The 16,190-nt window shown below is 47.2% G+C and overlaps 1 protein-coding gene across 1 annotated transcript in view; it reads left to right on the top strand.

Annotated features, from left to right (window-relative positions):
* Positions 1 to 16,190, top strand: part of PTCHD1 (patched domain containing 1) — a 41,290-nt gene that overhangs the window by 10,187 nt on the left and 14,913 nt on the right. The window contains exon 2 of the mRNA XM_425565.8: positions 579 to 1,239. Within this exon, the coding sequence (XP_425565.4) occupies positions 579 to 1,239 (661 nt within the window). The remainder of the gene's footprint in view (positions 1 to 578; positions 1,240 to 16,190) is intronic.

Raw genomic sequence — 16,190 nt, 5'->3', positions numbered from 1 at the left:
GGAAAATTTCAGCAGGATGCAAAGCAACTTGAAAACGGGGGCTGCACTAAAAGCTGCCTGAAAGCAAACAATAAGCAGGGATAGCCCGCGGGCTCTAAAATGAAGGCTTCCTCTGATAAACAGAGAGGAGAACGCTGGTGACTGTTCTGTGACTTCTCGCTCTCGGGTAGGCGGAGGGATTGATGGGGTCGAGGGGGAGACAAAAAGCTGATGGTTTAACCAGTGCCAGCTCCAGGTGCGCTGACGGTCCCAGCCCTCCTCTGCAGGCTGCGCCCCAGCTTCCTCCTGCAGCCTGGGGGTTACCGGCGTGACAGCATCCTCTGTGCCAGCCAGGCTGTCCCTGCCATCCCACCTGCCCGCGATACCAGCAAGGGACGCAGGAGAGTGACGCTGCTGTTTTTAATGCATGCTTCTTTTTTGCGCTGAGCGTGCCGTGAGTACCGCAGCCACCAGAACGCTCGCTGCCGTTGTCTGGCTGGAATAGGAGAGGGACGGAGGCTGCGAGCCACTGTTGCTCTGGCTGCTGCCGAGCGGGATGAACTGATGAATAACGTCTGTGATTTCTCTTTCCCTTGTAGTTGCACTCTGCTGTGACCAGGATCCAAGTGCAAAGACCTGGTTTCAATTACACGTTTGCCCATATATGTATCCTGAACAATGACAAGACATGCATAGTGGACGACATAGTGCATGTGCTGGAGGAATTAAAGGCTGCTCGTTCTTCTAATCGAACTAATTTTGCAATCACTTATCCGATTACTCACTTAAAGGATGGCAGGGAAGTGTATAACGGGCATCAGCTTGGTGGGGTTACTGTGCACAGCAAAGACCGGGTGAAGTCTGCAGAAGCCATTCAGCTCACCTACTACTTGCAGGCAATCAACTCCTTGAATGACATGGTGGCAGAAAAGTGGGAATCCATTTTTTGTGACACTGTTGAACTTTTCCAGAAATCCAACAGGAAAGTCAAAATGTATCCTTTCACTTCTTCTTCGCTGAAGGAGGATTTCCAGAAGACGAGCAGGGTGTCAGAACGCTACCTGATCACAAGCTTGGTCCTTGTGGTCACCTTGGCCATTCTCTGCTGCTCCATGCAGGATTGTGTCCGCAGCAAACCCTGGCTTGGCCTGCTGGGATTGCTGACCGTGACCCTTGCCACCCTGACTGCAGCCGGGATCATCAATCTCACTGGTGGGAAATACAATTCCACCTTCCTGGGGATCCCCTTCGTCATGTTAGGTAACTATCTCCTACTCTCTCTTTTGTGTGTTTGTGCCTCCCTGACGCCTTTCCCAGCCGGCGGAGAAGCAGCACTGCATGACTCCCAGTATCTGCTCCCTGTAACGCTGCCCCGTGCCAAATCCGCACCGCCTCATTTCCTAAACAGCTTGTGCCGTGCCCGGACGTTGCGATTATTTCTGGGTTTCTGCTGTATGGCGCAGTGCCCACGTGGTGGTGAGGACCAAGTACGTGCTGCTGCCATGCGCGGTGCAAGGAGCCCTGCTGCTGCTGCTCTGCGTTTCAGTGGCCAGCGTTAGGAGACCTGCGCGTGGCTCTCTCTTGCTGGACTGGCAGTATCTGCTGCCCTGACAAATAAAGGGCGGATGGAGAGCTCGCTTCTTGGCGGAGCAGAGCTGTGCAGGGCAGGAGCTCCCTGTGCGTTGTGCTGCAGCCCCTCGCTGTGTTGTGGGATCTTTTCTGGAGGATGGGAAGGAGGGCAGGAGGAGGACAGGCAGCTCCCAAGCCGCGATCTCGTGCCCTTGCGTCGGTGCTGGTGGTTCAGGACGTTTGCCCTCCAATCAGACAGGCAGAGGGCTTCCCCGGGGGCAGAGGGAGCTTTGGGGAGCCCACAGACTCTGTGTTTGTGTTTGGTTCATGAGCAGCGTGAAAAGCTCCACGCGCCGTAGGTGTTTTAATGTGCCCTCGTTCTCAGCATTGTTCATTTGTGGAGAATAATACATGCATTGATTTGATCACAGCTTTCCCAGCTGAAAATCAGTGCTCAGGAATACTTCAGATTTCAAGAGTAAGAGTGCCTTCACTGACTTAGTCGCATCGTGTAGTGATACATCGCGTTTCAGCACAGCTGTTTTCATACCGAGCACCGGGTTCCCATGCCATGCCCGTGCTGTATCTGCGGTGTTGTTGCACTTTAATTAAAGACTATGCTTCAGTGCCTCACACTACCAGCTAATGTGCAGAATGTATTTGGTGACAAAGAGAGCTCAGCTGCATTGCATCGGCTGCAGCGCGTCACTCTTGTTTTCAGGTGACATCCATGTAAATTCAACCGCCTCATAATCTAGAGGAGAAACAGCACAAGGAGTCAGAGTCGAAGGCTTTCTGACCGGGCTCTTTGTTTTCTTTTGTGGGTTTTTATGTTTATGCACGTGTTAAAAAATCTCTTCCTCAAAGCGAGTTGTTTGTGGAAGCTACGAAAAAGTAGCCATAGCAGGAAAACAGTCTGAAGTGCAGCCTCAGAAAAGAAAGTGGCTGGGGAAGGTTACTCTGAAATATTACCTCTTGTCAGGGAGCAAGGCTGCTGCTTTCCGGGGCAGCCTTTCGAATCATGAGTTCACTGATAGTGGCTACGCTGAGATTTGGAATCCTTAAATACACAGATCATTATGAAAAATGTCACACTTCTAGTGCTCCTACCGAACCGTTTCGTTATTTTTCTTTTATTTTTTCATGTTGTTTCTGGTCGTGTTTCGTGAGCTTCAGATGCACAGCTCAGCTCTCGCTGTGAGCAAGCCAGGGCAGAGCAGCGCGTTCATGGGAATCTCACACGCTTCCCTGGCTGCACTGAGGTCTCCCAATGAGTGGGAGCATCAACAGGTGAACAGAAGGCACTAACAGCTTTTAGGAGTTTATAATGAGAACTGCTTTAAAACAGTAGTAGCTGGAAAGGCATGACTTTTCTTTCTTTTTCTTTTCTTTTTTTTTCTGCTGCAGTAAAACAACAAGATTCATCAACTCATTTCAAAATATGTTTCATTCCTATACGTCACTTTGCTTGCAGAGGATGGTTTAGCTCAAGGTAGCTGAAGGCTGGAGACACAAACCACTTTCCATTAGAGCTGGCTGAACTACTTCCACTTAATTTCAGTGACCATCAGATTAGATCATAGATTAACTGACCTTTAGAAAGCTAAAGGATTTCTGGCTAACGGTGTAGTCCCATAGCCATTACTCATAATCTCATGGCTAAAAGCAAAAATTAGATAGAAAAAAACAGGCTGGACACATTTCAGGCAAGGCCCCTCTGCTAGTATAAATCATTAATGAAGTTTCCCTGGTTTGTAGCAGCTGAGGAATTTTAACTTTCCATCAGCACTGTGAATTGACGGGGCTCCCCAGACATGGTCTGACCTCTGCTGCAGGACAACATGATGTCTTCCCCAGCTCTGTCTCCTTGGAGCGCTTCCCACTGTCGCTCACTGTGCTACCTCTGCAGCACTGGCATCATGTCTAACCCGAATTCCCCTTCTGCAGCTCAGCTGCCCTTATTCATCCACAGCATCTGGAAAACAATGTATTTTCTTCTGCTTGGCATATGTGGGAACACTTCCAGTTGTGCAGTCCTCTTCTGTTCCATCCCAGCTTCCCTCGGCTGGTTCCTCCTGGCCTTGCAGCAAACTCATTGCTCTTGGCTGCTCCACATCCTCTGTGGAGCGCGGTGCCTGGAGCTGGGCGCAGGATTCGGGCTGAGGCTTTCAGCACCCAGCAGAGTGGGAGGATTATTTCACACATCTCACATATGGCACTCCTGTTCATATATCCCCACATGACATTCATTTTTTGCAGCAGCAGTCTGAAGTGGTTGGTGTTCGGTTTGTGGCACGCGGTAATTCACCGACCATCCGTGCTGCTTCCTGCCGTGTGTGCACAACCGATGTTTCCAACACGAGGTTTACCCTTGTCCTTGCTGAATGACCAATTTATGTCACACCGCCACTCCCGTTTGCTAAGTTCCCCCTGATGTCATCACTGCTATTCCAAGATACGTTCACTGACGCTGGTCGGCAATGTTTTGCAGTCACCCGCTTTATCCTATTTTCGGGAGCCCCTTTTGGAGTAGCTCAAGTCATTTGTCCAGTCGTAAGTTTGTGCTAATCATTTAGACAATACGGCTGCAGAGCCCTCGGTTCGGTGCGCCCTGTAACGCTCATTTTTACCCATCGTGTTTCCCTCAGCGTCCCTCAGCACCAGCCATTTCCAAGAACAAGCGATCTGCAGGGAAGGGTGCCAGCCTCTGTGCGTGTTCGTCCTTAGCTTCTGCACCACTGGGACAATTACAAGCACTGAAATTAGCACAGCTAAGCAAGCTGCACTCCCCAGGCTCAGATGGCGTGAGCCGACAGGAACGTCTTTTGCTTTCCCCACCTGTTAAATACAACATACTACTTTAAACCTCCTGCGCTTTGGATTTAATCACCCTCAGTGTACTGTCGCCTAATTTATTTTCCTCTTTAATTAAGGCAGGTTACAGTAGCTCAGCTCGTGAAAGGTAACTCACTGAGTTGCGGTAACGCAGTCACCAATGCCTGCCTGTACCCAGGGCCGATGCCTGCACGGGATTTCCCCTGCAAGGAGGCCAGCAAGCTGCACGCTGCCTGCAGCCTCCCTCTTCTCCAGGGAAGGCTCATCAGGTCCAGTGGGGATCTTCTCATCAGCTTGGCAGGCTCCCACCATTCGTCTGGGTGTATTTAGAGTTAGCATATGCCTTGCTGGGTGCGTGAAGCTCTCGCCACCCGCACTTAGCAGAGTCACGCAAGGGTAGAGGTACTCACACGCCTGGTTCACGTTGAATACTTGGCTGCAATAAGTCTGTCCACTTTTGACCCTAAGAATTATACACCAAAAAAACAAATTCTTCCTAATTCAGACGACTTTACAGTAGTTGAGTTGTTGTGCCAGCTGAGAAGCAGAAACAAAATTCTGATTTCCTGCTGCCCGTTCCACTGAAATCCACAGATGTTTGGTCTGGCACAGATGCTAATGTATTCATTGCAAGTTTCTCTTACGCATTAAATGTTGTTTAATAACTGCCAATCCTACAAAAATACTGGTTTCCTCAAGACAAGAAAATGTGCCACAAAACAAGATACTGAACAAGCAGCAGTGTTGGCTCAGTGAGATTCTGGCCTGAGTTTCACCTCCTGCAGGTGCAGCACAACACTAGACATGGGGGCTCAGAAGCAAACTGCACCTTGCCCTCTGTCCTTAAGGGGATGCCCACACGGGAGGGACACAGCTTTTCCCAGCCACCAGCTGGGTAGCAGGGCTCAGTTATGTAGGGTGGTTGGTGGTGCCAGGCACTGCCAAATACGGGAGAGACACAGGGCTGGCTCCACGCGCTTATATTTAGCCTTGGGTCCGAGGTGCTGCTGGCACAGGAAGCACAGCTAGCAGTTAGGAGAGCAGCTCGAGCTTGAAGCTTGTTGTAAACTGAAGGGGAATGAGCCTGGTGCCAAAGCTAACACAACAGGGAGGGATGCCTGCTCTCAGTGTATCCCTCACTCCGTGCTCCGATGTCATGGCACCCACGGCAGCTCCTGCAGTGTGGTCACAGCTTCTGGGTACTGGGTTGGAGGGAGCACAGGGGCAGGACTGTGAGTTGAGGGCTCTGCACCGGGGCCATGGGGATGCTGGAGGCTGGGCAGCCAAGGTCAAAGGGAGAGAAGGACCGGAGCAGCCAGTGTGCAGCCCTTGGAGAATGTGAGTGCTGCAGAGCTGGGCCAGCAGGGCTCAGGGTCCCTGATCAGCTTGCAAGGTATCAGCCTCACTAGGGAATTGTGGCATATACCAGATTTGTAAGCCCTAAAAGCATTCATTATCTCCCCTATCAAGCACCCATGTGTTTGCTATATTCAATAAAACCAAAGTGTCAACTTTGGTTACATATAAAGATTTACAAAGAAACATCTCCTGAGGTACCCTTCAGTCCACACCTAAAGGTAACAGACACACAGATGTTTGACTTTGTATAACATTTTTCCACCGTTTTCTCTGCTGTCAGCTAATAAAAATGTGAAGTGTACTGAGCCTCTCTTGTCTTTATTCCCCGCACTGAGCTCTCTCACTTCTCTTGCCAACCTGACCCTCCATCCCTGCCTGCTGGAGGAAATGTGCAGTTCTCAGCTGGGACATCACCCTATGCTGCCCCTCATCCCATTCTCCTCTCCCTCATCTCAGTTGCATTTTGGGGCAGCCCACTGCAGCAGATCTCACACCCATCTTCTCATTTCACATGCAGCGCTCTCCTCCCTTATCCCAGCACTGCTCACGGGGTGTTTTGTTCTTCTCCAGCTTCCTTTGTCTTTTTCTCCTCAGCCGTAGCTGTACCCACTGCTCCAGCCCTTTTCTCAGTGTTCCTCAATAGCATCCTTAGCTCCCAAATAGTTTCCCACCATGCCCTGCAGTAAGATTACTGCTGCTTCAGTTTTCCCAGTGATTTCCACTGTTCATCCCTTGCATATTTTGCTCTGCCAAAGGCTCCAGGAACACCCTGGAAGCACACTGTTGTCGTGGGTTTTTTTTTGTTGTTGTTTTTTTTTTTTTGTCATTCCATCTGCTCAGCCTTCCCAATTCAATTCTGCTCTGCTCAGTTATGTTCCTAATCAGTTTTTTTTTGTTCCTCGCCTCTCTGAGCAGCCAAGCATCTTCTGCAGTCCCTCAGCCATCTCCTGGAGGGGAAGGCCCCCGGCGCAGCCCTTCTCCCTTGGCCTACTACAGTCTTCTCACCCAAGCCATGGCTCTCAACCCACAGGCAGGCAGAAGAACCACCTCCTTCACCTGCTGGCCTCTCTCACTCCAGTTCTCCTCCTGACAGATCTGTTGCCCTAAATCCATTGAGGAACCTGAACACCAACAAGCCACTGAGGCATGGAAAGGAAACAGGTTTAAAATACACACAGTGGCAGTGTTTTAGACACTGTCATGCCAACCCTTTCTTGAGCAGTGCAAGAACTGCATGTGAAGCCAATCAGGTGTGATAGCGGCACAGCCAGCATGCACCCATGTTCCCTTTTCACCACCACAGATACCGGTGAAGCCTTCACACACATATGGGCTCCTTGGCTTCAGAAGCATATCAGTGACTCAGGAAATACAGTGCTTTATTGAGAAGAGGAGCTGTGAAGGAGGAGCTGTGGTCCCCCATTCCCTGGAGGTGCTCCAGGCCGGGTTGGGTGGGGCCCTGGGCAGCCTGAGCTGGTGGGGGGCAGCCCTGCCCATGGCTGCGGTTGGGGCTGGGTGGGCTTTGAGGTCCCTTCCAACCCAAGCCCTTCCATGTTTCTCCGATACTTTGCATACTAGACTCAGATGCTCCATGGAGACCTGGGGAAGGCCATTAGGAGCTGATGCAACTTTTCATTTTAGGTCCCTGTCACGTTTAGTGGCTCTCACAAATGGCATTCCCCAAACAGGAGGTGGCTGACAGGCACATATGGCAGGGGGCTGTGGTTTTCAGGCAGTGAGACCTCTGCATTCTGGAGGAGGACACTGGTGGAGATGGATTACGTTAAGTTAAATGGGAATAAGTATGCGTGAGTTGTTTTGGTTTCAGCTTTCTCACCAGAAGAGGCAGCATGAAGTGTGGTAAACTAATCCATATTCCACTGGGCCGTGTTCCACAAGGAAAAATCTCCTAGACACAAATGATATTCTGGCTTGTGGGCTTAAAAATTCAAAAGAGATGTAAAAGCTGATTTTGCCCCAGATATGCACACTGTGCCTTGCTCTGCCATCAGTAACTGTCAGGCACGGTGTGTCACTTGGCTATTCTGCTGCGTGGTGAGCGTTAACCTTTCACAGATGATTGCAGGTAGCTTTCATTTACCTTTAAGTAATTGGCTTTTTTACACAACGTGCGTAAAATCTGTTGAAAGCTCACTTCAGGAGGAAAATCCATTTGCAGTTCCCTAAGTATGTCAGATGCAAGACAAGCCTGGTGATACTTAACTCTACATCTGACAATCCCCTTGGCCAGCAAGGCTTGAGTTCCACGCATCTCGGTGAAGCTTGTTGGCCACACGTGTCATTTCTTTGCCACCCTGGTGCTAGACTTCTCCATCCCAAGTGGCCACTCTACTACCCGTGTGCTCCTCCCAGCCAGAGGGAGCACTTCTGGCTCTGCTTCAGTTCCATCAGGGTAGCTCCGCAGGGGGTTCAGATAGGGGGCAGACGATCATGCCGCACGGATGTAAATATTCCAGCAGCTAAAATCAGATTTCATCAGTGCTCAACTCCTTCCATCGCACTGAGTGAAACATGACTTTTTACTTTTGCCAGGCCTTTTCCAAAAACAGAGGAAAGTAAGTCACACGTTTAAACAGACTTGACAGTCTGCTATTTAAACACCCAAACAAGCCTTTACCCATTCTTAAGTGGAATGAAATATTCCCTGTATATCTAAAAGTAGATTTTGAACCGTAACTTGTGTTGCTTATCTTCCTGAAAATAAAAAGCCACTCAAGTTTTCTCTCAACTGTATTCCTGCTTTTAAAATGTGCTTATCTGACATTCTCGCTACCACTGTAACAACAAAAACTCAAATATTACACTCCTTCCATACCAAAAATAACGATCCAAGCAAAACACAGCATTTTCCCAAATGCTAAATCAGTCTTTTTAACTTGTATTGAAATAAACGGCACACTTCAAGATTAACCACATAGTTGCTGGATTACCCATATATCGTTATATGAGGGCCGCTCTGAAAATAACGCCTCCTGCTTTATGGTGTTAGCCCATGGTGTCAGAAGCAGGTGGTGGCAGTATGGCAGTAGAGGTCGAACCATCCCAGCAATATGCCGTTACGTTTTGTTCCATGCAACAGGTGAATTCCTCCACGAGGAAAAGAATGGCACCTACTGACATTCATTGACACTTACTGAATGTTTCTGGAGACTTAGCAGAGGATGTGAGCACAGTGAGGGGCAGATGTGCATTTCAACAGTAGTGACTGACAGTGAATCACATGCACTGGTGCAGATTTTTCCAAGAGCAGCATGCAGGCTCTTGTTCATTGCTGGTGAAAATGCAGAGCTCATGACACTGTTGAAAAACAGTCTTTTGTAGCTGAGGATTTGCTCTATCAAATAGAGTCATTGCGCTCTTGGTTGCTGTTGTAGCTTCTGTGTAAATAAATAGGAGGCATTACTTTTGGAGCAACCTATGGAATAAGTGGTTTGATTTGAGGAGTTGAATTTGGTTTGATTTAAAAATATTTTGAAAATGCACTGTTAAGTGAGAAGATGGCTTTTTATGATGTATAGCTTTCATAATCCACCCCAAATTAAAAGTGACGAATGATGTTACTGTCATTGCTAATGAGTGGTCACGGTAATATGAGGACTGTGAGTACTGAGGCATTGTTTAGTTCCAGTTATTAAAAATACTTCTGCTCCTCGCTTCTGTCCTCCCAGCAGATAGAAAAAATACAGGAATGGCTGCATCTGTCTTGTGTGTGTGTGTGTGTGTGTGATTTCAGAGCTAAGGACTTCTGTCTAGAATGACTTTAGTTCCAATGGTATCATACAGGTCATGCTCTTAAAATTAGCTTGTGCTTTGTATTGGCTTCTGAGGCATCTGCCCACTGTTGATTGTGTGCTGTGAGGAAAGACGCTGTTGGGGAGTTTATAACTGGGTATATGCTCAGGACTGGGTATATACAGCAAGACAGAAAGCGTGAGGGTGCTCCTTTCCATCAGCATATCCTCTGTGCAAATGTGCACTCAGAGCGATTCAGAAGGGGCGAACCCTGACCAAAACAGACAAAAGCACAGAGTGCTAATCCTATGCTGCATTCTCAAAGATTATCTTTAGAAACAGAGAGAAGATAGACGGGGTATTGAATCAGACGTTCACAAAGCTGAGATGAGAACGATGCCGGGCAGCAGATCTGTGTGGGTGTTAGGAGCAAGCGAGCCCCTTTTGCGCTGCGCTTGGAGGCTCTGCGCAAGACCTGAACAAGACAGAAACCTTGTGCTGGACTGCAAGACACACACTGCTTTCCTGCCTACGCACTGAGCAATCTGAGCGCAGGCTGAACAGCCCAGAGAGTCTTTCTGCAAGATCTAAACCTAAAAATAACGCTGTGGTCTCCTAGCATAAAGCATGGAGCACCAGCTGATGATTTCTTCTCTGCGTGCAGCAGCTCGTGCTGCGTGGTGTGCAGGGACGCTTGCTCTGCATTGCTGCGCTCCTGTGGGCACAGCCACCCACAGCTGTGAAACACAGCAGATACTTACAGCTTAGTATTAAACATCTCTCTTAGTTTCCTGCCAAGTGAATATAGCACGAAGCACAAGGACGATCTCTCAGGAGACTGAGGCAGGTTTTTGTCAAGGTGCTCGCGCATGGGCTTACCCAGGGCTTTCTGGCTGGGATGGATCTAAGAGAGCCTGGGGAGATAGCGCCAGCAATTGAGAGAGAATGGCTGTATGGAAATGTAAAGCAGCCCCAGAGCCCGATCTGCTGCTATCGTGCCTTAGTGCCCAGCAGACCATCATATATAATCTCAGGAAGTATGCTTCTCTTTTGGGGAAGATCCCAATAAAGTTGTTAACATCTGCTGGCATAATGTACCTTATTGATATATATGTAAAATGTACTAGTCTTTCGGACAGTAACTGCAAATACTGAACCTACCCAGCAGAACGTATATGTTTGAGATATGCTGCCGTAGCTGTTATCCAGTTATGATGCAGGGTAAGGAAGGCATTGTGATCTGTACAGCATATACCTATACCAATACCACCTGTCTTGTTTTTCTCTTGTGCATTTCCTTAATCCAGTGACCATACCTGCAGGTACGTTTACTTGCCCCTTGAGCCTGTGGTTGGAGGTGTGAAGAAAAGTCAGGCAATGCTTGCATGTCTGGCACTTCACTCACATTGGGCAAGAGAACACATTCAAGATGGTCAGCTGCCTACAGTCAGTGATCTATAGGTGTTACTCAGCACTCAAGTGAATTGCCAGAAACACCCAGACGAGCACAGAACAAGCAAGTTAGACTTGCAAGGAAGGAGGGCTGTAAGGATGGTGGCGGGTCAAGACGTATGAGGAGCGGCTGAGGCCCGTGTTTGCTCAGCGCAGAGCAGAGGAGCTGAGGGGAGGCCTGATGGCGGCTGCAGCTCCTCACAGGGAGCGGAGGGGCAGCGCTGAGCTCTGCTCTGTGTGACAGCGACAGGGCCCGAGGGAACGGCATGGAGCTGTGTCAGGGGAGGGGCAGCTGGGGGTTAGGGACAGGGGCTGCACCAGAGTCCGGTGGGCGTGGAACGGGCTGCCCAGGGCTGTGGGCACGGCCTCGACTGCCGCAGTTCAACGCTCTCAGACATAGGGTTTGATTTGGGGTGGTGCTGTGTGGAGCCAGGGGTTGGACTCCATGATCCTCGTGGGTCCCTTCCAGATTGGGATATTCTATGATTCTGTGATGCTTTCTCTGCTCAGCAGGACTGCTTGGGACAGGAAAGTCTGCAGACTTTGGGATGTCTGACTGTGCAACGTCTGCCATCCACACCACAAAGCTGCAGTGTTACAGCACAGCGTATGGGCCACCAACTTCATCTAGAATGATCCTTATGTGTTGTAAGAGTGTACTGATGGTGATTTAGCTGTTCAGGTCAATCCACACCAGTAAATTGTGATAAACCTTGAGAGACCTGTTGTTTAGGCTTGGTTAGTTAGGCTGGGTTCTAATTCCGTTTGCATGTGGAAGGGTCTGGATTTGCTCTATTACGTTATTATTTTAGTGTAAATAAGGGTCTGAAGCTGGATGTTTGCTTCAGCTGGATGCAAACTCTCTTGCTCAGTCTGCTTATTCAGTAGCACTGTGAAGCTGCAGTGTGTTCTGCATTAACATTGTGCCTGCTGGGAGAGGCCACCTGGAGCAGGTCACCTGTGTCCTCAGCAACTGGTCACTTACAAGTCCTGTGGCAAAGGGAAACGGGATTAGCGTTTTCCCTTGGCTTTTCATAAGACGGGTGCTGATGAGCTCACTGATCTATCTGGAAAAAGTAAGTCAGCAGAGGGAAATTGTCTCAGCCTCTTTGTTGACATTACTGTGGAAAGCAATCACATAGCTGAGCGATGTACGTTGTTATTTTTAATACTGTCAGCTAGGAAAATTCATTGCACCTTCATTATATCATATGTTATTACAGATATCGTTTTGGAAAGGGCAATTCCTGCAATATGATGCTGATCTCCCACACACTAATTTTGCACAAGTGCAGTTCCTGAGAGCTTGCCTGTGCTGGCAGCAAGATGGGATGTGAATTTATAGCATCCTAGCTATTCTATGTTAATTCACCCAGTGTTGGTCTCCGTGGATGATATTTCACTCCACTTTGAATGTGAATTAAGTTATTCTTCCAGATTTCCACAAAGAACACTGGTGCAAGATAGCCAGTGCTCTGTAAGTTTGCGCACTTCCTCACTGCACACTAAATTCCTCTTGCAGACAAGTGTTCCTGTTCACTGGGATGATTTCTGACTTGCATTAACCTAAGTGAGACTGCATTGCTATAGCTGAACTGATAGTGCTGCAAGGATAGAGTCATTACAATACAGGCAAAGGCCTTAAATCAAAATCCCAACTTAAGCCTAGCGACATCCATGCTTCCACGTCAGGCTTTGCTGGTCCAGTTCACAAGGACACATCTATGCATCCTGCCATGACTCACTCCCATTTTCAGCCCATCGTTCATGCCGTTGGTGTCAGGAAAACAACTTGGATTAAAAAGTAACTCTCAGAAAATGTTGTGAATGTTTCTAATCCCAGTCATCCCATTAGTCTGGTGCAGAGAGCAGGCCTAGGAGCAGGAGCCTTGGGAGCAGCAGGCAAGCAGCAGGCTCAGGTAGGAGAGGAGGAGCATGACAAGGAGCATGAGAAGGACCTCTCTCTCCAGCTTTGCTGCCAGAGCAGCCTGCTGCCTTGGGAGCTCTCTGTGCTTTAACTGGGGCTTTGTGAGCGGGCATGCTGGCGGTCAGTGGGCATCGTCCATGCTAGTGCGACATTCACCATGGCTGAGGCAGAGATCAGTGGGCATTAAGCTTTGTATGCAGCTGCCCTAAAGTGGGATGAATGAAATTAATTGCCCATAAAACACTGCCTTCCAAAGGAAGTGCAAAGAATGCAACTTCAGGGCCTTTAGGGAGATTTTATTCAGAGTGCTTTTGCTCCAGTATCAAACACATGCACAGGCACACAACCTTGCAAAGAGCAAGAACAAAACAAGACCTGCAGTGTGCTGCTATTCTGTGACTGCATAGATGGGTAAAACTTCAAGAAAAGGAACCAAAACTTCACTCTTAGTCATTCCCCTTACTTTCTCTCACTGGAAGAGTCTGTTTGAATACCCAGACTTACTGTGATAAGATCAAAACCCCCCAACCTCATTTGCTTTTAATGCCAGCTTGAAGCCTCAGCTGCCAGATGTCTCATGCTTGAACGACCACTTGGAGGAAGAAAGAAAGCATTTCTTTACCAATATTTAAAAATGGTGCTAAAAGGAATGGTCACAATGCCTGTACATAAGTACTGTTTAAAATTATGTAAGTAATGATAATAATAAGTAATAGAAAATGTTGCCTTCACTTTCACAACTCCCTACAAGGTTTTTTTCTCCTCTGGTGCACACTCTACACTGATTTTGCAGAGCATGTGTAGTTGATCCTGAAGGAGGCTAATGAAACTTTTTATAGCATTTTCAGGCTACTCATAAAAGCACTGCATTTAAACCAAGAATCGCTCGTTGTTTTTATTACTGATATTGTTATTAGTTTCTAAAATTAAAACTAGCCCATGCTAAATTTAAGGTCCTCCACAATGATAAATAACTGTGGCTATGCTCTGTGGCTTTTTTTTTTTTTTTTGTCAACAAAAATCATAATTTCTGTCCTTAGTTGCCATGTGGTAGGGGTATCTGCTACAATGCAGAGTAGTAGAAAAGGACAGCAAGCACAAAAAGCTGTTGGTCCCTATTTCCTCCGATACCTCTCTCATACTCCTATAACATTTTCCTTTGCCCATTCAGAATCCCTTTTCCATCAAACAGTCCAGTCCTTCCTTGTACTCCGTGTTCTCAGCACATAGTTGTACAGCCTGACTGTAGGGCACGGCCAGTGAATCATAATAGCAAATGTCAACAGCGAAAGATCTCCAATAGCCCATTAGCTGTTTGAGTTCATATTTGTTATTTACTGAGTGACGGTGAATAATGAACAAATTGCTGCAAATCATTACAGATTTGTGGCTAAGTCGCTAGTAAAAAGGGAAAATCGGTTAAAGTAATTACATAATTTATTTGCAATGGAAAAATTGCCTTGTTCTCATTAATATTATATAGGTTAGACATAGCACTAGCAAGAGAATAAAATCAGTTAGGGATGCAAAAAATGGAAACTAAAATTGGAGGAGAGTGAAAGAAATTCTCACAAAATGCCTCCATGAACCAATCATCAGCCCTAATCTCTGTTACTGAGACCTGTACAAGCATCAGACAGTGCTGGAGATAGTCACTCCAAGTTTAGCCTGTACTCAGTAGTTAGAAGAGTACATTGTTAGGTACATTCCATGATAGCTAAATCTTTGGTCAGCCGTCCTAATTCGTGTGTGAGCTCAGATTTCATCTTTTACTCGTAGCATATGGGATCGGGCCAGTATGCAAGTCTGCTAGCCATCCAGGCAGGCCTTCCTAGAAGGAAATCAGAATTCTGTAGCTGTTGTACAAACGGGCACAGGAGTCTGAGAGTGTACCATTGAAGGAAAATGACAGTTCCCAGCACACAGATTGAGTAGTGAGGGGCCAAGCCTAAAATAGAATGGTATCTAACTACTTTTTCCATTGGCTTTGCGAAGCACATGAGGGGATGCCTCTTCATGCGTTTGCTTGAACCGTCCTCCAAATCAATTGCCATTTTAGGATAGTCTCAAGGACCGTGTAGAAGCAATTGAAGTCCTGGAAGTGTTTTTATGTTTGCTCTTTAAAGAAAATACAGGGTATCAAGAATTCGTCTTATCAGACATTATGCAGAATCTTATGACAGATAAAAAGTCCCGCTCAGCTTCATATCTAATTAGCTCTAATATTTTTTTCATTGCAAAGTCAAAGGCTGTCCGAATTATTGCAGCTATCTGAATATTTTTAGTCAGGAGCCTATTAATGCTGAAATGTTGTTTTGCAAAAACGTGCTATAACTAAAGCTCATGATGGAAGTAATTTGTAATATTCAATGACCTCATTTTATACTGTTTTGCTCACTAGAAGCTAATGCATACGATGCCATGTGAAATTTTCAGAGAAGCCTGTCTGCAGGACTTATGGGAGCCATAAATGGATTAAACCTCTCACTCCCTGCTTTGGCAAGTGATCAGTTACATTTAAATAAAGGTCAGTCTGTCTTTACAAAGAACACACTGGAAGCAAGCTTAATAGCTTTCCCTACTGAGCCTAGAACATAACTATTTGAAGCATAATTAACAGCGGGGTGCCAGTCACTGATTGTGCTTTTTGCTTTATTTTACGTCTGGGGAGTTCCAGTATTTCCCATTAGTTTTAAGAGAGGGCACGGTGCTAGTTATCAGATTGACAGTCTTGACCTGGCATCTGAAAGCAGCTGTAAAACATTGCTTAGGGCAATTAAGATGAAGGCCAAATGCCATATCAAGACCAGGACTGTAATGTTGCTACAGATTGGACAGTCGTGTTCCATGCCATGACTCCAAACAAGAGTGTAGGCATGGTATCTGCTAGATGTGAGAGTGCGGACTTGCTTACTCTCATACCAGGCAATAGTGATAAGGAAGTAAACCAGATGTCCTATTACTTTGTCTTTAAAGGTACCGACCACAAAAGGGTTACTTTGTAAAGTGAATTAAATATTTAGCCCAGTTAAGTGTAAACACAGTATGCCTTGGTTCCTGAGGATATCCCATTTGTTTAGGGTTTCTTGACTGATATTTGTAGCCTCTGTGTCAAAAGTGGTAACCATCTACCTGTGAAGAGAACATGGCTGACAGAGCAATTTTGGTAGCCTGCAGACAGCCTGAAGTTCTAACAGAGATCTGTGAATTACCCTGACCTGATGGACTGGAGCATCAACTTGGTCAGTCCAGTGGCTGCACTTCACTGTCATCGGTGACTAATTCTGCTCTGATCATTTCATCTAATGCTACCAGA

Source organism: Gallus gallus, chromosome 1, assembly GCF_016699485.2.
Source record: "Gallus gallus isolate bGalGal1 chromosome 1, bGalGal1.mat.broiler.GRCg7b, whole genome shotgun sequence".
NCBI classification, from domain to species: domain Eukaryota; kingdom Metazoa; phylum Chordata; class Aves; order Galliformes; family Phasianidae; genus Gallus; species Gallus gallus.
The sequence above is the reverse complement of the archived record's forward strand: the minus strand, read 5'-3'. Positions and strand labels throughout refer to the sequence as shown.